This window comes from Erpetoichthys calabaricus, chromosome 1 (assembly GCF_900747795.2).
Source record: "Erpetoichthys calabaricus chromosome 1, fErpCal1.3, whole genome shotgun sequence".
Lineage (NCBI taxonomy): Eukaryota > Metazoa > Chordata > Cladistia > Polypteriformes > Polypteridae > Erpetoichthys > Erpetoichthys calabaricus.
The window spans coordinates 231371317-231394926 of NC_041394.2; the positions used below are offsets into that span (position 1 = coordinate 231371317).

Below are 23610 nucleotides of genomic sequence, written 5' to 3' on the forward strand. Positions count from 1 at the left end.
GCGTCCCTTGTATAAAATCAACTGGGCAATCTCCCAAAGATTTGAAATAATATGTCCTCATAAAAACACCTTCAAAGTTTCCCAAAGCATCCCTGCAGAAGAATGTGAGGATATGTTAGTCTCTAAAAATGATCAGTCTGTTTAGAGGTGAACTTTGTAAAGTTCATATCTCCTAAGGACAGGGGATAAAGACATCAGTTATGAGATGAGTGAACACTACCATTTTCTGGTCCTATTTGTCCAAGATTGCAAATGCATTCTCAAGACTTAAGATTGTTAACTGTTAATGATTTACAGTAAGCGAATGTGTATTTTACTGATTAAGACTTTAATTTATGTTCTGGATGTAATGAAAAGATCAGCTTGATTTCATCTTCTGACCTATCATTGTCTGCCACGTCTTTGTGGCTACCTCTTTAGACCACTAGGTATTACACTGCCCAAAGTTTACAAATGACAGATGGTAGAAATGAACTTTGTTAAGAAAAGAGATCTGGAAAGTTCATAGATGAACCATTTGAAAATGATTTATCTTATGCCCACTCATCACAAGCATTATTAACAATAAGATTTAAATCACTTTTGAGCCAATGACTCCCACAAACGGAGACCATAAATGTGTTTTCATTATCAGAAGGTTTTAGAAGTTTTTTTCCTTATTACAGAGATGACATCTACAACCACAACAACAACAGCAGGTAAGATTATTTCTTTTATGAACTACACCAACAAAACTATTATTCTTTGGGAGATTAACACATTAAATCATCTCATGTAGGAGTGTCCCATTACATTAAACAAATACATAACAATGTATCCACATAAACGTACTGTATACCGGTAAGCTATTGAAACTAAACTTTTTAGTTATGTATAATTTCTCATTTGTTTTTACACAACCAATACAGCCACACAGTTGAGCTTGTAGAATTAATACTTCTGTAGTTTCTTTGTGCTGAAGTTCAGCATTACCAAACACGTCTTGTTTTTAGTTAATGTCTTCAAACCTTCTCACACATGCAGATTATCCTGGAAATTTATCAATAAATACCCATGTTAAAGTAGGTATGTATACAGGTAAAGAATCCCTACTGCTCATGTAATTTTCCAAGTTGAGACTTACTATAATTAATAACAGCGATTTTACATTATGTGAACTCTAGGCACTTGGCATTTCAAATTTACTGACTGAGTACTATCCTTGCACCACATTTGTGCTTACCTCTTTTTGTGACAACCAATAATGTGCTGCCTGATGGAGCTGGTGCTATACAAAGCGTTAACAGGAATGAACAGTTTAGCCACATTCCTGGCCCTTACTTTTTTTCTTTTTCACTTCTGTTGTAGTACCGAAAGCATAAGACATCAGGCAGACAAGTTCTGTTCTATTTGTGAAGTCCAAAACAACTTCATTTCTTATTTCTTGTCACTGCATTAAACAAATTTTAGTTCTGGATAAGCATTCATTGAATGTCAGTTCCTGTGCACACACAGCCCACTCCTAAAACCTAAAGACAAAAATCAAACTTTTTTCAGCGAGTTATTGACCAATATGAGTAAGTCACCGGCCATGTCGCAATGCATGACTGAATTCCCAGGAATGTGCTGCCGACTGCCTCTGACTTGCTTAACACTATGTAATTAACAGTCTCAGCCTGTTAATGCCTTTCATTAAAGATGATGTCAAATTATACCTATATTAAATATTAAAGTCTATTAAAGGAAAAAAAATAATAAAAAAGCAACTTAATTAATAATAACTCTTATCCTAAAGTTTTGTAGTCTAAGTAAGAGAAATGTAGAAATTGATCTTTAACCAAGGATTTCATACTTTTGGAAATAGTTCATTCAAGACACCCAACATTGAAGATAGATGCCTTCTACTATTGGTACAACAATTAGTATGAAAAAGTAATTAATTTCATCATAAAAACCAAGTGTGCTTTACAATGGACACAATTACGTAGTATATTATACAGCACTAAACAGAATTAGCTATTAGTAATATATGCTATAGAAAATATTGTTCTTTATTGTTACAACTGGACCTAGTCCCACAGAAGCAAATCATAAATATATTAAAAAAAAAATTAAAATGAAATGGTAAGTAACACAACGACCACCCACTACCACGACAGGTACAGTATATTTATAAAATGAGTTAAAAAAGTAACAAACGGGGTAAATTTTGAAGAAACCATGTCAATAAGTTCTTGATTATATGCAAAATGGACCTTCATACAAATATAGTGTATGAAGGAGAGAAGAGAGAAACGACAAAACGGCCCATCTGCATTTTTATGAAATCATTATGCTACACAACATAATAATGCATACCATAACAGAAAACGGTCATTCATTTTTACAGGAACATCAATTACTCCAACTGGATCAACTTCAGATAAATTCTTTTCTTTTTCAACCAAAAACGCCTACTTAAACGAAGTGTGTCTGAAAAAGAACACAATCAATGACTATAGGGGATGGAACTAGAAACAATTTTATATAGGCTTTCTAATGAATGAAGAAAATCGTAAGCCAATGAGAATAAATAAAAGTAGGTTAGGGATGTTTTAGAATCAGTTTATTGTAAACACATGGTAATAAAAATTATCTATTGTTTCTATTTTTTAAACAGGTCCAACTCCTCCACCACCTGTTTCTACGACAGGTAAGGTTTTTTTTTTCTTAACTAAGTAACATGTCAAATTACAGTGCACTTGAGAAGGAGCATAATCAATGCGAATATTGTGTAGCCCAGAGATTTCTTTAATCTAGCATTGTAAAGGAAGAAATGAATCAGTTGATTCAACTTTAAGCAAGTTTTTGTTCTTCCCAGAAGAGAATAATAATAATAATTGAGGATATTAAAAATATAATTCTCTTTATAGGAACGACATCTTCAGCGGGTCCAACAACATCAGGTAAGAACTTTTAATGAAATGAATTGACTGTACAACACAATTTTTTTGAAATAGATGACAAGAAATTGTCATATTTTAGCATAGGGAGTACCATTATCATGCTTTCTAGAGGAGTTTCAAGAAATTGAGCAAATGAGGATAAGCTTCAAGCAATTTTCTGTTGTTTTCCAAAAAGTTTAATAAAAATGCCAGAAAGTTAAAATATAACTCCCTTTTACAGGAGTGACTACTTCGACAAGCCCATCAACAACAGGTAAGATTCATTTCCAAAAGTAGTTTCCCTCAGATCTGTGGTATACTTGAAAAAGAGCAAATCCAGTTTATACTGTATATGATGAGGCAAAGATAATTGTGTCAAGAGGCTTTTGGGTGGATTTTTGAAAAGCACACCAGTTCAGTTCAACTTCAAGTGGTTGTTGTTTGAAAAAAGTTCATACTAATGCTCGCAGTAAGAATATAATTCTCATTTATAGGGTGTGGACGCTAGGGGCGCTGTTGCCCCGTGAAACCCAACAGACTCACGTCCAGGACACACGTATAAAAGCACTAAGAAGAATTTTTAATGATTTTTCTTAAATACAGTGCACAAAACACCACACACTCCACAATCCACCAATAACAATAATCAATAATAATACAACAATAATCCTCCACTCCCAGCAGCTTCGTCACCCAACCTCCCAAATCCGGCTCCCCTTGCTGGGTCTCCAACAGTCCTTTATATATTCCATGACTCGGAAGTGCTTCTCCTCTTCTTCCGGGTCAAACGCCACATCATCCTTCCTCAAGCCTCCCGGAAGTGCTGTGGGTTTTCGTCCTCGTGACTCCAAAGTACTTCCGGGATGTAGGAGAAGTAGACGTCCCCAGGTCCTTTATGAACTCCCCCTGGCGGCACCCAACAGGGCTGAAAAAATGGACTCCATGTCCCATGATGCCCTGCAGGAATCCGGGGTACATTTACCGTCCAGGGGAGCTGCCACCTAGCGTCCTGGGGGAGGCAGTGTCCTGGAAAGGCTGCCCTTCTCCACTCTTCCTGTTCTGAGACTTCCCGGCCGCATTGAGCTGCCGGCCGTATATCACAAGGGATAACATCTTAGATAAGCCTATCAACAACCTTTGAAGTTCATTTATAAATGCAGTTACTCTCATTAGTATTATTGCTATTGATCAAAAGAGAATAAAATTTGGTATAATTTAAACAGAACTCGGTCAGTATTCACAAATTTTAGAGTAGGGAAGCGTTTTATGAGGCTTTCTAGAGGAGTTTCCAGAAATTGTCCAAATCAAGATCATTCTATATAGGTTTTTGGTTGTTTCAGAAATAAAACAATTTAAAGTTCACGCAAAAAAGCATAAACCCTCATTTGTACTGATAATATGCATTTCAAAATTTATGAACTATAATATATAAATCCACGATATTGGTGGACTACCCCAATTAACTTTTCAACGAAAATTTTGCCAATATGCATAACAATGAATTTTTCAGAAACCTAACAAAAAAGAATGGATTTCTTATCATTTTAATGATTTCATGCGAGTCTATGGTCCTAGCATTTCACTGAGTAGAAGTTCTCACATCTTTGTATTTGAATACAGTCAATACATATTTAAAAAACAAAATCAAGAGATGCTAGGGAAACTCGGTACGACCAAGTGAGGAGAAACGTATCCCCATGCCTGTCCAATTTTCTTTTTTAAACAGGTCCAACTCCTCCGCCACCTGTTTCTACGACAGGTAAGTTTTTTTTTTTTTTTTTACTTAACTAAGTAACATATCAAATTATATTGCACTTGAGAAGGAGAATAAACAAAACGAATATTGTGTAGCCCAGAGATTTCTTTAATCTAGCATTGTAAAGGAAGAAATGAATCAGTTGATTCAAGTTTAAGCAAGTTTTTGTTCTTCCCAGAAGAGAATAATAATAATAATAATGCATGATATTAAAAATATAATTCTCTTTAAAGGAACGACATCTTCAGCAAGCCCAACGACATCTGGTAAGAACTTTTCAAAGAGAATTTTGCCAATATGCATAATAATGAATTATTTAGAAAACTAACAAATAAGAATGGATTTCTTATAATTTTAACGATTTCATGTGAGTCTATGGTTCTAGCATTTCACGGAGTAGAAATTCTCACATCTTAGTATATGAATACAGTCAATACATATTTAAAAAACACAATCAAGAGATACTAGGCAAAATCGGTACGACCAAGTGAGAAGAAACATTTCCCCATGCCTGAAAAAAAAAAATGATAAAAAAAATACGGGACAAATCCCGTCCAGTATTGATTCAAAACGGGACACGCAATTTCATTCTCAAATGCGGCACGATTCCGTATTTTAAAGGACGGGTGGCAACCCTACAGTGCCAGGTAACCACCCATACAATCAGATTGTGATTCAGACTAGGAATGCAATGAATGTAATTACCCCAATCTACATACAACGCGAAAGTCTTGCAACATTCAAAGATGATGGTTTGGGATAAGTACACCATACAACATAAAAGAGCTTATGAAGCCTTGAACCGAAAAAAGCAACATCTCAGAGATCGTACAAAAAAAAAAGGAGCAACAGTTTCAACCATTCTATGATCTGCTTCTCGCAACTGAAAGACGGCACATGGCGGATGTTAGCCGACTTGCTGACCGCAACGTTAGGGGCTTCAAGTATGGCGCTGACGCCACATCTCAGTGCCAACACTTTGCAGACTGTACTTAAAAGACACGCCCTCCTCACTGGACAGTTAAAAACACCAATCAAACTAACGATGACATCAAGTATTACCCAATCAAAAGTAGGAAAGGAGGCATCTTCATAAAATGCGTGTGGGATGATTTGCATGAGACGCTGCTTTAAAAAAAAAAATGATAAAAAAAATACGGGATAAATCCCATCCAGTATTGATTCAAAACGGGACGCGCAATTTCATTCTCAAACGCGGCACGATTCCGTATTTTAAAGGACGGGTGGCAACCCTACAGTGCCAGGTAACCACCCATACAATCACATTGTGATTCAGACTAGGAATGCAATGAATGTAATTACCCCGATCTACATACAAGGCGAAAGTCTTGCAACATTCAAAGATGATGGTTTGGGATAATTAGTACTTATTAAGTACAACATTGAACATAAAACAGCTTATGAAGCCTTGAACCGAAAAAAGCAAGATCTCAGAGATCGTAAAAAAAAAAAAGGAGGTAATGTCGTTTTACTCGCTGTAGATTTTACTCAAACATTACCAGTTATTCCACGAGGGAGACCAGCAGATGAACTCAACGCGTGTTTAAAATCCAGGCTTCTCCCACGGTCGGTTATATGTCGCGTGTTCTCGGGTAGGTACACCAAAAAATGTATACATTTAAGCACGTAATGGGCAAAGAAAAAATGAGGTATACCCGAAGGCACTGCAGTAGTACTCAATGTAACTTTACTTCTTAAATGTTAATGTTTTACTGTTTAATAATTTATACGCTTCTTATATATTGTTCAAATTCTTTTATGAAAATACCAGTGACAGCGCAATGCACGATAACATGGAGTGAATACACCATACGCATCCGCCCACGGCCGCCCTGGTGTGCGCAGATAGGAGTTGATTCTAAAATAAAATAAACATAAAAAGAGTAATACATTCATCACCCATAAAGCGGATAGCAGACGTGACGTATTATATGTGTACCACATTTCAAGTCAATACGTGAAACGGTTTGCAAGCTACATGTGATTTAAAATCCTGGACAGACAAACGAAAAGCCACGGTAGCAAATTATTGAAGAAGATTTTACTGTTTAATAATTTATATTTATATGAAATGTGCTTCTTATATATTACTTCATATTCTCATATGATGATGATGTTAATGTTGTTTATATTGATTTCTATGTTATTGTAAGTGCATCTATGTGTGTATATGTATGTATGTATGTATGTGTGTATATATATATATATATATATATATATATATAAAAATATATAAAAAATATGTGTATATGTATATATAATATATCTGTATATGTGTGTATATGTGTGTGTATATGTGTATATGTATATATATATATGACAGCAACACTCATAACAATGACAACACAATTACATTCACAATCATGTTACGTTATTTTTAAAATGTTTCCTTTACTTTTTCATAACCTCTTTAACACACTACTTCTCCGCTGCGAAACGCGGGTATTTTGCTAGTACTGTATATGATGAGGCAAAGATAATTGTGTCAAGAGGCTTTTGGGTGGATTTTTGAAAAGCACACCAGTTCAGTTCAACTTCAAGTGGTTGTTGTTTGAAAAAAGTTCATACTAATGCTCGCAGTAAGAATATAATTCTCATTTATAGGGTGTGGACGCTAGGGGCGCTGTTGCCCCGTGAAACCCAACAGACAGACGTCCAGGACACACGTTGTCCAAATCAAGATCATTCTATATAGGTTTTTGGTTGTTTCAGAAATAAAACAATTTAAAGTTCACGCCAAAAAGCATAAACCCTCATTTGTACTGATAATATGCATTTCAAAATTTATGAACTATAATATATAAATCCACGATATTGGTGGACTACCCCAATTAACTTTTCAACGAAAATTTTGCCAATATGCATAACAATGAATTTTTCAGAAACCTAAAAAATAAGAATGGATTTCTTATCGTTTTAATGATTTCATGCGAGTCTATGGTCCTAGCATTTCACTGAGTAGAAGTTCTCACATCTTTGTATTTGAATACAGTCAATACATATTTAAAAAACAAAATCAAGAGATGCTAGGGAAACTCGGTACGACCAAGTGAGGAGAAACGTATCCCCATGCCTGTCCAATTTTCTTTTTTAAACAGGTCCAACTCCTCCGCCACCTGTTTCTACGACAGGTAAGTTTTTTTTGTTTTTTTTTACTTAACTAAGTAATATATCAAATTATATTGCACTTGAGAAGGAGAATAAACAAAACGAATATTGTGTAGCCCAGAGATTTCTTTAATCTAGCATTGTAAAGGAAGAAATGAATCAGTTGATTGAACTTTAAGCAAGTTTTTGTTCTTCGCAGAAGAGAATAATAATAATAATTGAGGATATTAAAAATATAATTCTCTTTATAGGAACGACATCTTCAGCGGGTCCAACAACATCAGGTAAGAACTTTTAATGAAATGAATTGACTGTACAACACAGTTTTTTTGAAATAGATGACAAGAAATTGTCATATTTTAGCATAGGGAGTACCATTATCATGCTTTCTAGAGGAGTTTGAAGAAATTGAGCAAATGAGGATAAGCTTCAAGCAATTTTCTGTTGTTTTCCAAAAAGTTTAATAAAAATGCCAGAAAGTTAAAATATAACTCCCTTTTACAGGAGTGACTACTTCGACAAGCCCATCAACAACAGGTAAGATTCATTTCCAAAAGTAGTTTCCCTCAGATCTGTGGTATACTTGAAAAAGAGCAAATCCAGTTTATACTGTATATGATGAGGCAAAGATAATTGTGTCAAGAGGCTTTTGGGTGGATTTTCGAAAAGCACACCAGTTCAGTTCAACTTCAAGTGGTTGTTGTTTGAAAAAAGTTCATACTAATGCTCGCAGTAAGAATATAATTCTCATTTATAGGGTGTGGACGCTAGGGGCGCTGTTGCCCCGTGAAACCCAACAGACTCACGTCCAGGACACACGTATAAAAGCACTAAGAAGAATTTTTAATGATTTTTCTTAAATACAGTGCACAAAACACCACACACTCCACAATCCACCAAGAACAATAATCAATAATAATACAACAATAATCCTCCACTCCCAGCAGCTTCGTCACCCAACCTCCCAAATCCGGCTCCCCTTGCCGGGTCTCCAACAGTCCTTTATATCTTCCATGACTCGGAAGTGCTTCTCCTCTTCTTCCGGGTCAAACGCCACATCATCCTTCCTCAAGCCTCCCGGAAGTGCTGTGGGTTTTCGTCCTCGTGACTCCGAAGTACTTCCGGGATGTAGGAGAAGTAGACGTCCCCAGGTCCTTTATGAACTCCCCCTGGCGGCACCAACGGCACCCAACAGGGCTGAGAAAATGGACTCCATGTCCCATGATGCCCTGCAGGAATCCGGGGTACATTTACCATCCAGGGGAGCTGCCACCTAGCGTCCTGGGGGAGGCAGTGTCCTGGAAAGGCTGCCCTTCTCCACTCTTCCCGTTCTGAGACTTCCCGGCCGCATTGAGCTGCTGGCCGTATATCACAAGGGATAACATCTTAGATAAGCCTATCAACAACCTTTGAAGTTCATTTATAAATGCAGTTACTCTCCTTAGTATTATTGCTATTGATCAAAAGAGAATAAAATTTGGTATAATTTAAACAGAACTCGGTCAGTATTCACAAATTTTAGAGTAGGGAAGCGTTTTATGAGGCTTTCTAGAGGAGTTTCCAGAAATTGTCCAAATCAAGATCATTCTATATAGGTTTTTGGTTGTTTCAGAAATAAAACAATTTAAAGTTCACGCCAAAAAGCATAAACCCTCATTTGTACTGATAATATGCATTTCAAAATTTATGAACTATAATATATAAATCCACGATATTGGTGGACTACCCCAATTAACTTTTCAACGAAAATTTTGCCAATATGCATAACAATGAATTTTTCAGAAACCTAACAAAAAAGAATGGATTTCTTATCATTTTAATGATTTCATGCAAGTCTATGGTCCTAGCATTTCACTGAGTAGAAGTTCTCACATCTTTGTATTTGAATACAGTCAATACATATTTAAAAAACAAAATCAAGAGATGCTAGGGAAACTCGGTACGACCAAGTGAGGAGAAACATATCCCCATGCCTGTCCAATTTTCTTTTTTAAACAGGTCCAACTCCTCCACCACCTGTTTCTACCACAGGTAAGTTTTTTTTTTGTTTTTTTTACTTATCTAAGTAACATATCAAATTATATTGCACTTGAGAAGGAGAATAAACAAAACGAATATTGTGTAGCCCAGAGATTTCTTTAATCTAGCATTGTAAAGGAAGAAATGAATGAGTTGATTCAAGTTTAAGCAAGTTTTTGTTCTTCCCAGAAGAGAATAATAATAATAATAATGCATGATATTAAAAATATAATTCTCTTTAAAGGAACGACATCTTCAGCAAGCCCAACGACATCTGGTAAGAACTTTTCAAAGAGACTTTTGCCAATATGCATAATAATGAATTATTTAGAAAACTAACAAATAAGAATGGATTTCTTATAATTTTAACGATTTCATGTGAGTCTATGGTTCTAGCATTTCACGGAGTAGAAATTCTCACATCTTAGTATATGAATACAGTCAATACATATTTAAAAAACACAATCAAGAGATACTAGGCAAAATCGGTACGACCAAGTGAGAAGAAACATTTCCCCATGCCTGAAAAAAAAAATGATAAAAAAAATACGGGACAAATCCCGTCCAGTATTGATTCAAAACGGGACACGCAATTTCATTCTCAAATGCGGCACGATTCCGTATTTTAAAGGACGGGTGGCAACCCTACAGTGCCAGGTAACCACCCATACAATCAGATTGTGATTCAGACTAGGAATGCAATGAATGTAATTACCCCAATCTACATACAACGCGAAAGTCTTGCAACATTCAAAGATGATGGTTTGGGATAAGTACACCATACAACATAAAAGAGCTTATGAAGCCTTGAACCGAAAAAAGCAACATCTCAGAGATCGTACAAAAAAAAAAGGAGCAACAGTTTCAACCATTCTATGATCTGCTTCTCGCAACTGAAAGACGGCACATGGCGGATGTTAGCCGACTTGCTGACCGCAACGTTAGGGGCTTCAAGTATGGCGCTGACGCCACATCTCAGTGCCAACACTTTGCAGACTGTACTTAAAAGACACGCCCTCCTCACTGGACAGTTAAAAACACCAATCAAACTAACGATGACATCAAGTATTACCCAATCAAAAGTAGGAAAGGAGGCATCTTCATAAAATGCGTGTGGGATGATTTGCATGAGACGCTGCTTTAAAAAAAAAAATGATAAAAAAAATACGGGATAAATCCCATCCAGTATTGATTCAAAACGGGACGCGCAATTTCATTCTCAAACGCGGCACGATTCCGTATTTTAAAGGACGGGTGGCAACCCTACAGTGCCAGGTAACCACCCATACAATCACATTGTGATTCAGACTAGGAATGCAATGAATGTAATTACCCCGATCTACATACAAGGCGAAAGTCTTGCAACATTCAAAGATGATGGTTTGGGATAATTAGTACTTATTAAGTACAACATTGAACATAAAACAGCTTATGAAGCCTTGAACCGAAAAAAGCAAGATCTCAGAGATCGTAAAAAAAAAAAAGGAGGTAATGTCGTTTTACTCGCTGTAGATTTTACTCAAACATTACCAGTTATTCCACGAGGGAGACCAGCAGATGAACTCAACGCGTGTTTAAAATCCAGGCTTCTCCCACGGTCGGTTATATGTCGCGTGTTCTCGGGTAGGTACACCAAAAAATGTATACATTTAAGCACGTAATGGGCAAAGAAAAAATGAGGTATACCCGAAGGCACTGCAGTAGTACTCAATGTAACTTTACTTCTTAAATGTTAATGTTTTACTGTTTAATAATTTATACGCTTCTTATATATTGTTCAAATTCTTTTATGAAAATACCAGTGACAGCGCAATGCACGATAACATGGAGTGAATACACCATACGCATCCGCCCACGGCCGCCCTGGTGTGCGCAGATAGGAGTTGATTCTAAAATAAAATAAACATAAAAAGAGTAATACATTCATCACCCATAAAGCGGATAGCAGACGTGACGTATTATATGTGTACCACATTTCAAGTCAATACGTGAAACGGTTTGCAAGCTACATGTGATTTAAAATCCTGGACAGACAAACGAAAAGCCACGGTAGCAAATTATTGAAGAAGATTTTACTGTTTAATAATTTATATTTATATGAAATGTGCTTCTTATATATTACTTCATATTCTCATATGATGATGATGTTAATGTTGTTTATATTGATTTCTATGTTATTGTAAGTGCATCTATGTGTGTATATGTATGTATGTATGTATGTGTGTATATATATATATATATATATATATATATATAAAAATATATAAAAAATATGTGTATATGTATATATAATATATCTGTATATGTGTGTATATGTGTGTGTATATGTGTATATGTATATATATATATGACAGCAACACTCATAACAATGACAACACAATTACATTCACAATCATGTTACGTTATTTTTAAAATGTTTCCTTTACTTTTTCATAACCTCTTTAACACACTACTTCTCCGCTGCGAAACGCGGGTATTTTGCTAGTACTGTATATGATGAGGCAAAGATAATTGTGTCAAGAGGCTTTTGGGTGGATTTTTGAAAAGCACACCAGTTCAGTTCAACTTCAAGTGGTTGTTGTTTGAAAAAAGTTCATACTAATGCTCGCAGTAAGAATATAATTCTCATTTATAGGGTGTGGACGCTAGGGGCGCTGTTGCCCCGTGAAACCCAACAGACAGACGTCCAGGACACACGTTGTCCAAATCAAGATCATTCTATATAGGTTTTTGGTTGTTTCAGAAATAAAACAATTTAAAGTTCACGCAAAAAAGCATAAACCCTCATTTGTACTGATAATATGCATTTCAAAATTTATGAACTATAATATATAAATCCACGATATTGGTGGACTACCCCAATTAACTTTTCAACGAAAATTTTGCCAATATGCATAACAATGAATTTTTCAGAAACCTAACAAAAAAGAATGGATTTCTTATCATTTTAATGATTTCATGCAAGTCTATAGTCCTAGCATTTCACTGAGTAGAAGTTCTCACATCTTTGTATTTGAATACAGTCAATACATATTTAAAAAACAAAATCAAGAGATGCTAGGGAAACTCGGTACGACCAAGTGAGGAGAAACATATCCCCATGCCTGTCCAATTTTCTTTTTTAAACAGGTCCAACTCCTCCGCCACCTGTTTCTACCACAGGTAAGTTTTTTTTGTTTTTTTTTACTTAACTAAGTAACATATCAAATTATATTGCACTTGAGAAGGAGAATAAACAAAACGAATATTGTGTAGCCCAGAGATTTCTTTAATCTAGCATTGTAAAGGAAGAAATGAATCAGTTGATTGAACTTTAAGCAAGTTTTTGTTCTTCGCAGAAGAGAATAATAATAATAATAATTGAGGATATTAAAAATATAATTCTCTTTATAGGAACGACATCTTCAGCGAGTCCAACAACATCAGGTAAGAACTTTTAATGAAATGAATTGACTGTACAACACAATTTTTTTGAAATAGATGACAAGAAATTGTCATATTTTAGCATAGGGAGTACCTTTATCATGCTTTCTAGAGGAGTTTCAAGAAATTGAGCAAATGAGGATAAGCTTCAAGCAATTTTCTGTTGTTTTCCAAAAAGTTGAATAAAAATGCCAGAAAGTTAAAATATAACTCCCTTTTACAGGAGTGACTACTTCGACAAGCCCATCAACAACAGGTAAGATTCATTTCCAAAAGTAGTTTCCGTCAGATCTGTGGTATAGTTGAAAAAGAGCAAATCCAGTTTATACTGTATATGATGAGGCAAAGATAATTGTGTCAAGAGGCTTTTGGGTGGATTTTTGAAAAGCACACCAGTTCAGTTCAACTTCAAGTGGTTGTTGTTTGAAAAAAGTTCATACTAATGCTCGCAGTAAGAATATAATTCTCATTTATAGGGTGTGGACGCTAGGGGGGCTGTTGCCCCGTGAAACCCAACAGACAGACGTCCAGGACACACGTATAAAAGCACTAAGAAGAATTTTTAATGATTTTTCTTAAATACAGTGCACAAAACACCACACACTCCACAATCCACCAATAACAATAATCAATAATAATACAACAATAATCCTCCACTCCCAGCAGCTTCGTCACCCAACCTCCCAAATCCGGCTCCCCTTGCCGGGTCTCCAACAGTCCTTTATATATTCCATGACTCGGAAGTGCTTCTCCTCTTCTTCCGGGTCAAACGCCACATCATCCTTCCTCAAGCCTCCTGGAAGTGCTGTGGGTTTTCGTCCTCGTGACTCCGAAGTACTTCCGGGATGTAGGAGAAGTAGACGTCCCCAGGTCCTTTATGAACTCCCCCTGGCGGCACCCACGGCACCCAACAGGGCTGAGAAAATGGACTCCATGTCCCATGATGCCCTGCAGGAATCCGGGGTACATTTACCGTCCAGGGGAGCTGCCACCTAGCGTCCTGGGGAAGGCAGTGTCCTGGAAAGGCTGCCCTTCTCCACTCTTCCCGTTCTGAGACTTCCCGGCCGCATTGAGCTGCTGGCCGTATATCACAAGGGATAACATCTTAGATAAGCCTATCAACAACCTTTGAAGTTCATTTATAAATGCAGTTACTCTCCTTAGTATTATTGCTATTGATCAAAAGAGAATAAAATTTGGTATAATTTAAACAGAACTCGGTCAGTATTCACAAATTTTAGAGTAGGGAAGCATTTTATGAGGCTTTCTAGAGGAGTTTCCAGAAATTGTCCAAATCAAGATCATTCTATATAGGTTTTTGGTTGTTTCAGAAATAAAACAATTTAAAGTTCACGCAAAAAAGCATAAACCCTCATTTGTACTGATAATATGCATTTCAAAATTTATGAACTATAATATATAAATTCACGATATTGGTGGACTACCCCAATTAACTTTTCAACGAAAATTTTGCCAATATGCATAACAATGAATTTTTCAGAAACCTAACAAAAAAGAATGGATTTCTTATCATTTTAATGATTTCATGCAAGTCTATGGTCCTAGCATTTCACTGAGTAGAAGTTCTCACATCTTTGTATTTGAATACAGTCAATACATATTTAAAAAACAAAATCAAGAGATGCTAGGGAAACTCGGTACGACCAAGTGAGGAGAAACATATCCCCATGCCTGTCCAATTTTCTTTTTTAAACAGGTCCAACTCCTCCACCACCTGTTTCTACCACAGGTAAGTTTTTTTTTTGTTTTTTTTTACTTATCTAAGTAACATATCAAATTATATTGCACTTGAGAAGGAGAATAAACAAAACGAATATTGTGTAGCCCAGAGATTTCTTTAATCTAGCATTGTAAAGGAAGAAATGAATCAGTTGATTCAAGTTTAAGCAAGTTTTTGTTCTTCCCAGAAGAGAATAATAATAATAATAATGCATGATATTAAAAATATAATTCTCTTTAAAGGAACGACATCTTCAGCAAGCCCAACGACATCTGGTAAGAACTTTTCAAAGAGAATTTTGCCAATATGCATAATAATGAATTATTTAGAAAACTAACAAATAAGAATGGATTTCTTATAATTTTAACGATTTTATGTGAGTCTATGGTTCTAGCATTTCACGGAGTAGAAATTCTCACATCTTAGTATATGAATACAGTCAATACATATTTAAAAAACACAATCAAGAGATACTAGGCAAAATCGGTACGACCAAGTGAGAAGAAACATTTGCCCATGCCTGCCCTATTTTCTTTTTTAAACAGGTCAAACTCCACCAACTCCTGTTTCTACGACAGGTAAGGTTTTTTTTTTTTTTTTACTTAACTAAGTAACATGTCAAATTACAGTGCACTTGAGAAGGAGCATAATCAATGCGAATATTGTGTAGCCCAGAGATTTCTTTAATCTAGCATTGTAAAGGAAGAAATGAATCAGTTGATTGAACTTTAAGCAAGTTTTTGTTCTTCGCAGAAGAGAATAATAATAATAATTGAGGATATTAAAAATATAATTCTCTTTATAGGAACGACATCTTCAGCGAGTCCAACAACATCAGGTAAGAACTTTTAATGAAATGAATTGACTGTACAACACAATTTTTTTGAAATAGATGACAAGAAATTGTCATATTTTAGCATAGGGAGTACCTTTATCATGCTTTCTAGAGGAGTTTCAAGAAATTGAGCAAATGAGGATAAGCTTCAAGCAATTTTCTGTTGTTTTCCAAAAAGTTGAATAAAAATGCCAGAAAGTTAAAATATAACTCCCTTTTACAGGAGTGACTACTTCGACAAGCCCATCAACAACAGGTAAGATTCATTTCCAAAAGTAGTTTCCGTCAGATCTGTGGTATACTTGAAAAAGAGCAAATCCAGTTTATACTGTATATGATGAGGCAAAGATAATTGTGTCAAGAGGCTTTTGGGTGGATTTTTGAAAAGCACACCAGTTCAGTTCAACTTCAAGTGGTTGTTGTTTGAAAAAAGTTCATACTAATGCTCGCAGTAAGAATATAATTCTCATTTATAGGGTGTGGACGCTAGGGGGGCTGTTGCCCCGTGAAACCCAACAGACAGACGTCCAGGACACACGTATAAAAGCACTAAGAAGAATTTTTAATGATTTTTCTTAAATACAGTGCACAAAACACCACACACTCCACAATCCACCAATAACAATAATCAATAATAATACAACAATAATCCTCCACTCCCAGCAGCTTCGTCACCCAACCTCCCAAATCCGGCTCCCCTTGCCGGGTCTCCAACAGTCCTTTATATATTCCATGACTCGGAAGTGCTTCTCCTCTTCTTCCGGGTCAAACGCCACATCATCCTTCCTCAAGCCTCCCGGAAGTGCTGTGGGTTTTCGTCCTCGTGACTCCGAAGTACTTCCGGGATGTAGGAGAAGTAGACGTCCCCAGGTCCTTTATGAACTCCCCCTGGCGGCACCCACGGCACCCAACAGGGCTGAGAAAATGGACTCCATGTCCCATGATGCCCTGCAGGAATCCGGGGTACATTTACCGTCCAGGGGAGCTGCCACCTAGCGTCCTGGGGGAGGCAGTGTCCTGGAAAGGCTGCCCTTCTCCACTCTTCCCGTTCTGAGACTTCCCGGCCGCATTGAGCTGCTGGCCGTATATCACAAGGGATAACATCTTAGATAAGCCTATCAACAACCTTTGAAGTTCATTTATAAATGCAGTTACTCTCCTTAGTATTATTGCTATTGATCAAAAGAGAATAAAATTTGGTATAATTTAAACAGAACTCGGTCAGTATTCACAAATTTTAGAGTAGGGAATCATTTTATGAGGCTTTCTAGAGGAGTTTCCAGAAATTGTCCAAATCAAGATCATTCTGTATAGGTTTTTGGTTGTTTCAGAAATAAAACAATTTAAAGTTCAGGCAAAAAAGCATAAACCCTCATTTGTACTGATAATATGCATTTCAAAATTTATGAACTATAATATATAAATCCACGATATTGGTGGACTACCCCAATTAACTTTTCAATGAAAATTTTGCCAATATGCATAACAATGAATTTTTCAGAAACCTAACAAAAAAGAATGGATTTCTTATCATTTTAATGATTTCATGCAAGTCTATGGTCCTAGCATTTCACTGAGTAGAAGTTCTCACATCTTTGTATTTGAATACAGTCAATACATATTTAAAAAACAAAATCAAGAGATGCTAGGGAAACTCGGTACGACCAAGTGAGGAGAAACATATCCCCATGCCTGTCCAATTTTCTTTTTTAAACAGGTCCAACTCCTCCACCACCTGTTTCTACCACAGGTAAGTTTTTTTTTTGTTTTTTTTACTTATCTAAGTAACATGTTAAATTATATTGCACTTGAGAAGGAGAATAAACAAAACGAATATTGTGTAGCCCAGAGATTTCTTTAATCTAGCATTGTAAAGGAAGAAATGAATGAGTTGATTCAAGTTTAAGCAAGTTTTTGTTCATCCCAGAAGAGAATAATAATAATAATAATGCATGATATTAAAAATATAATTCTCTTTAAAGGAACGACATCTTCAGCAAGCCCAACGACATCTGGTAAGAACTTTTCAAAGAGAATTTTGCCATTATGCATAATAATGAATTATTTAGAAAACTAACAAATAAGAATGGATTTCTTATAATTTTAACGATTTTATGTGAGTCTATGGTTCTAGCATTTCACGGAGTAGAAATTCTCACATCTTAGTATATGAATACAGTCAATACATATTTAAAAAACACAATCAAGAGATACTAGGCAAAATCGGTACGACCAAGTGAGAAGAAACATTTGCCCATGCCTGCCCTATTTTCTTTTTTAAACAGGTCAAACTCCACCAACTCCTGTTTCTACGACAGGTAAGGTTTTTTTTTTTTTTTTACTTAACTAAGTAACATGTCAAATTACAGTGCACTTGAGAAGGAGCATAATCAATGCGAATATTGTGTAGCCCAGAGATTTCTTTAATCTAGCATTGTAAAGGAAGAAATGAATCAGTTGATTGAACTTTAAGCAAGTTTTTGTTCTTCGCAGAAGAGAATAATAATAATAATTGAGGATATTAAAAATATAATTCTCTTTATAGGAACGACATCTTCAGCGAGTCCAACAACATCAGGTAAGAACTTTTAATGAAATGAATTGACTGTACAACACAATTTTTTTGAAATAGATGACAAGAAATTGTCATATTTTAGCATAGGGAGTACCTTTATCATGCTTTCTAGAGGAGTTTCAAGAAATTGAGCAAATGAGGATAAGCTTCAAGCAATTTTCTGTTGTTTTCCAAAAAGTTGAATAAAAATGCCAGAAAGTTCAAATATAACTCCCTTTTACAGGAGTGACTACTTCGACAAGCCCATCAACAACAGGTAAGATTCATTTCCAAAAGTAGTTTCCGTCAGATCTGTGGTATACTTGAAAAAGAGCAAATCCAGTTTATACTGTATATGATGAGGCAAAGATAATTGTGTCAAGAGGCTTTTGGGTGGATTTTTGAAAAGCACACCAGTTCAGTTCAACTTCAAGTGGTTGTTGTTTGAAAAAAGTTCATACTAATGCTTGCAGTAAGAATATAATTCTCATTTATAGGGTGTGGACGCTAGGGGGGCTGTTGCCCCGTGAAACCCAACAGACAGACGTCCAGGACACACGTATAAAAGCACTAAGAAGAATTTTTAATGATTTTTCTTAAATACAGTGCACAAAACACCACACACTCCACAATCCACCAATAACAATAATCAATAATAATACAACAATAATCCTCCACTCCCAGCAGCTTCGTCACCCAACCTCCCAAATCCGGCTCCCCTTGCCGGGTCTCCAACAGTCCTTTATATATTCCATGACTCGGAAGTGCTTCTCCTCTTCTTCCGGGTCAAACGCCACATCATCCTTCCTCAAGCCTCCCGGAAGTGCTGTGGGTTTTCGTCCTCGTGACTCCGAAGTACTTCCGGGATGTAGGAGAAGTAGACGTCCCCAGGTCCTTTATGAACTCCCCCTGGCGGCACCCACGGCACCCAACAGGGCTGAGAAAATGGACTCCATGTCCCATGATGCCCTGCAGGAATCCGGGGTACATTTACCGTCCAGGGGAGCTGCCACCTAGTGTCCTGGGGAAGGCAGTGTCCTGGAAAGGCTGCCCTTCTCCACTCTTCCCGTTCTGAGACTTCCCGGCCGCATTGAGCTGCTGGCCGTATATCACAAGGGATAACATCTTAGATAAGCCTATCAACAACCTTTGAAGTTCATTTATAAATGCAGTTACTCTCCTTAGTATTATTGCTATTGATCAAAAGAGAATAAAATTTGGTATAATTTAAACAGAACTCGGTCAGTATTCACAAATTTTAGAGTAGGGAAGCATTTTATGAGGCTTTCTAGAGGAGTTTCCAGAAATTGTCCAAATCAAGATCATTCTATATAGGTTTTTGGTTGTTTCAGAAATAAAACAATTTAAAGTTCACGCAAAAAAGCATAAACCCTCATTTGTACTGATAATATGCATTTCAAAATTTATGAACTATAATATATAAATCCACGATATTGGTGGACTACCCCAATTAACTTTTCAACGAAAATTTTGCCAATATGCATAACAATGAATTTTTCAGAAACCTAACAAAAAAGAATGGATTTCTTATCATTTTAATGATTTCATGCAAGTCTATGGTCCTAGCATTTCACTGAGTAGAAGTTCTCACATCTTTGTATTTGAATACAGTCAATACATATTTAAAAAACAAAATCAAGAGATGCTAGGGAAACTCGGTACGACCAAGTGAGGAGAAACATATCCCCATGCCTGTCCAATTTTCTTTTTTAAACAGGTCCAACTCCTCCACCACCTGTTTCTACCACAGGTAAGTTTTTTTTTTGTTTTTTTTACTAATCGAAGTAACATATCAAATTATATTGCACTTGAGAAGGAGAATAAACAAAACGAATATTGTGTAGCCCAGAGATTTCTTTAATCTAGCATTGTAAAGGAAGAAATGAATCAGTTGATTCAAGTTTAAGCAAGTTTTTGTTCTTCCCAGAAGAGAATAATAATAATAATAATGCTTGATATTAAAAATATAATTCTCTTTAAAGGAACGACATCTTCAGCAAGCCCAACGACATCTGGTAAGAACTTTTCAAAGAGAATTTTGCCAATATGCATAATAATGAATTATTTAGAAAACTAACAAATAAGAATGGATTTCTTATAATTTTAACGATTTTATGTGAGTCTATGGTTCTAGCATTTCACGGAGTAGAAATTCTCACATCTTAGTATATGAATACAGTCAATACATATTTAAAAAACACAATCAAGAGATACTAGGCAAAATCGGTACGACCAAGTGAGAAGAAACATTTGCCCATGCCTGCCCTATTTTCTTTTTTAAACAGGTCAAACTCCACCAACTCCTGTTTCTACGACAGGTAAGGTTTTTTTTTTTTTTTTTACTTAACTAAGTAACATGTCAAATTACAGTGCACTTGAGAAGGAGCATAATCAATGCGAATATTGTGTAGCCCAGAGATTTCTTTAATCTAGCATTGTAAAGGAAGAAATGAATCAGTTGATTGAACTTTAAGCAAGTTTTTGTTCTTCGCAGAAGAGAATAATAATAATAATAATTGAGGATATTAAAAATATAATTCTCTTTATAGGAACGACATCTTCAGCGAGTCCAACAACATCAGGTAAGAACTTTTAATGAAATGAATTGACTGTACAACACAATTTTTTTGAAATAGATGACAAGAAATTGTCATATTTTAGCATAGGGAGTACCTTTATCATGCTTTCTAGAGGAGTTTCAAGAAATTGAGCAAATGAGGATAAGCTTCAAGCAATTTTCTGTTGTTTTCCAAAAAGTTGAATAAAAATGCCAGAAAGTTAAAATATAACTCCCTTTTACAGGAGTGACTACTTCGACAAGCCCATCAACAACAGGTAAGATTCATTTCCAAAAGTAGTTTCCGTCAGATCTGTGGTATACTTGAAAAAGAGCAAATCCAGTTTATACTGTATATGATGAGGCAAAGATAATTGTGTCAAGAGGCTTTTGGGTGGATTTTTGAAAAGCACACCAGTTCAGTTCAACTTCAAGTGGTTGTTGTTTGAAAAAAGTTCATACTAATGCTCGCAGTAAGAATATAATTCTCATTTATAGGGTGTGGACGCTAGGGGCGCTGTTGCCCCGTGAAACCCAACAGACTCACGTCCAGGACACACGTATAAAAGCACTAAGAAGAATTTTTAATGATTTTTCTTAAATACAGTGCACAAAACACCACACACTCCACAATCCACCAAGAACAATAATCAATAATAATACAACAATAATCCTCCACTCCCAGCAGCTTCGTCACCCAACCTCCCAAATCCGGCTCCCCTTGCTGGGTCTCCAACAGTCCTTTATATCTTCCATGACTCGGAAGTGCTTCTCCTCTTCTTCCGGGTCAAACGCCACATCATCCTTCCTCAAGCCTCCCGGAAGTGCTGTGGGTTTTCGTCCTCGTGACTCCGAAATACTTCCGGGATGTAGGAGAAGTAGACGTCCCCAGGTCCTTTATGAACTCCCCCTGGCGGCACCCACGGCACCCAACAGGGCTGAGAAAATGGACTCCATGTCCCATGATGCCCTGCAGGAATCCGGGGTACATTTACCGTCCAGGGGAGCTGCCACCTAGCGTCCTGGGGGAGGCAGTGTCCTGGAAAGGCTGCCCTTCTCCACTCTTCCCGTTCTGAGACTTCCCGGCCGCATTGAGCTGCTGGCCGTATATCACAAGGGATAACATCTTAGATAAGCCTATCAACAACCTTTGAAGTTCATTTATAAATGCAGTTACTCTCCTTAGTATTATTGCTATTGATCAAAAGAGAATAAAATTTGGTATAATTTAAACAGAACTCGGTCAGTATTCACAAATTTTAGAGTAGGGAAGCATTTTATGAGGCTTTCTAGAGGAGTTTCCAGAAATTGTCCAAATCAAGATCATTCTGTATAGGTTTTTGGTTGTTTCAGAAATAAAACAATTTAAAGTTCACGCAAAAAAGCATAAACCCTCATTTGTACTGATAATATGCATTTCAAAATTTATGAACTATAATATATAAATCCACGATATTGGTGGACTACCCCAATTAACTTTTCAACGAAAATTTTGCCAATATGCATAACAATGAATTTTTCAGAAACCTAACAAAAAAGAATGGATTTCTTATCATTTTAATGATTTCATGCAAGTCTATGGTCCTAGCATTTCACTGAGTAGAAGTTCTCACATCTTTGTATTTGAATACAGTCAATACATATTTAAAAAACAAAATCAAGAGATGCTAGGGAAACTCGGTACGACCAAGTGAGGAGAAACATATCCCCATGCCTGTCCAATTTTCTTTTTTAAACAGGTCCAACTCCTCCACCACCTGTTTCTACCACAGGTAAGTTTTTTTTTTGTTTTTTTTACTTATCTAAGTAACATATTAAATTATATTGCACTTGAGAAGGAGAATAAACAAAACGAATATTGTGTAGCCCAGAGATTTCTTTAATCTAGCATTGTAAAGGAAGAAATGAATGAGTTGATTCAAGTTTAAGCAAGTTTTTGTTCTTCCCAGAAGAGAATAATAATAATAATAATGCATGATATTAAAAATATAATTCTCTTTAAAGGAACGACATCTTCAGCAAGCCCAACGACATCTGGTAAGAACTTTTCAAAGAGAATTTTGCCAATATGCATAATAATGAATTATTTAGAAAACTAACAAATAAGAATGGATTTCTTATAATTTTAACGATTTTATGTGAGTCTATGGTTCTAGCATTTCACGGAGTAGAAATTCTCACATCTTAGTATATGAATACAGTCAATACATATTTAAAAAACACAATCAAGAGATACTAGGCAAAATCGGTACGACCAAGTGAGAAGAAACATTTGCCCATGCCTGCCCTATTTTCTTTTTTAAACAGGTCAAACTCCACCAACTCCTGTTTCTACGACAGGTAAGGTTTTTTTTTTTTTTTACTTAACTAAGTAACATGTCAAATTACAGTGCACTTGAGAAGGAGCATAATCAATGCGAATATTGTGTAGCCCAGAGATTTCTTTAATCTAGCATTGTAAAGGAAGAAATGAATCAGTTGATTGAACTTTAAGCAAGTTTTTGTTCTTCGCAGAAGAGAATAATAATAATAATTGAGGATATTAAAAATATAATTCTCTTTATAGGAACGACATCTTCAGCGAGTCCAACAACATCAGGTAAGAACTTTTAATGAAATGAATTGACTGTACAACACAATTTTTTTGAAATAGATGACAAGAAATTGTCATA

General features: G+C 36.0%; 2 protein-coding genes and 2 long non-coding RNA genes across 6 annotated transcripts in view; all 4 read left to right on the forward strand.

Annotated features, from left to right (window-relative positions):
* Window positions 1–1005, forward strand: part of LOC127526207 (mucin-19-like) — a 62599-nt gene extending 61594 nt beyond the window's left edge. The window contains exon 29 of the mRNA XM_051921023.1: window positions 666–1005. Within this exon, the coding sequence (XP_051776983.1) occupies window positions 666–778 (113 nt within the window). The 3' untranslated portion in view covers window positions 779–1005. The remainder of the gene's footprint in view (window positions 1–665) is intronic.
* Window positions 1006–1552: 547 nt separating this feature from the next.
* The window catches only part of LOC114645232 (uncharacterized), a 38611-nt gene continuing 16553 nt past the window's right edge, over window positions 1553–23610 (forward strand). Inside the window, exons 1-12 of the mRNA XM_051928718.1 lie at window positions 1553–1556; window positions 2639–2671; window positions 2892–2924; window positions 3145–3177; window positions 4630–4662; window positions 8040–8072; window positions 8293–8325; window positions 12937–12969; window positions 20364–20396; window positions 20667–20699; window positions 20931–20963; window positions 21184–21216. Of these exons, the coding sequence (XP_051784678.1) occupies window positions 1553–1556; window positions 2639–2671; window positions 2892–2924; window positions 3145–3177; window positions 4630–4662; window positions 8040–8072; window positions 8293–8325; window positions 12937–12969; window positions 20364–20396; window positions 20667–20699; window positions 20931–20963; window positions 21184–21216 (367 nt within the window). The remainder of the gene's footprint in view (window positions 1557–2638; window positions 2672–2891; window positions 2925–3144; window positions 3178–4629; window positions 4663–8039; window positions 8073–8292; window positions 8326–12936; window positions 12970–20363; window positions 20397–20666; window positions 20700–20930; window positions 20964–21183; window positions 21217–23610) is intronic.
* On the forward strand, window positions 13096–14981 carry LOC127526208 (uncharacterized). The gene is made up of 3 exons (XR_007933842.1): window positions 13096–13233; window positions 13454–13486; window positions 14948–14981. It is a non-coding gene; the product is annotated as an uncharacterized LOC127526208 (long non-coding RNA).
* Window positions 15775–20132, forward strand: LOC127526209 (uncharacterized). Of its 3 annotated transcripts, none has more exons than XR_007933845.1 (3): window positions 15775–15809; window positions 16030–16062; window positions 20099–20132. It is a non-coding gene; the product is annotated as an uncharacterized LOC127526209 (long non-coding RNA). The 3 variants fall into 3 exon arrangements; XR_007933846.1 differs by lacking the exon at window positions 16030–16062 and adding an exon at window positions 18605–18637; XR_007933844.1 differs by lacking the exon at window positions 20099–20132 and adding an exon at window positions 17524–17557.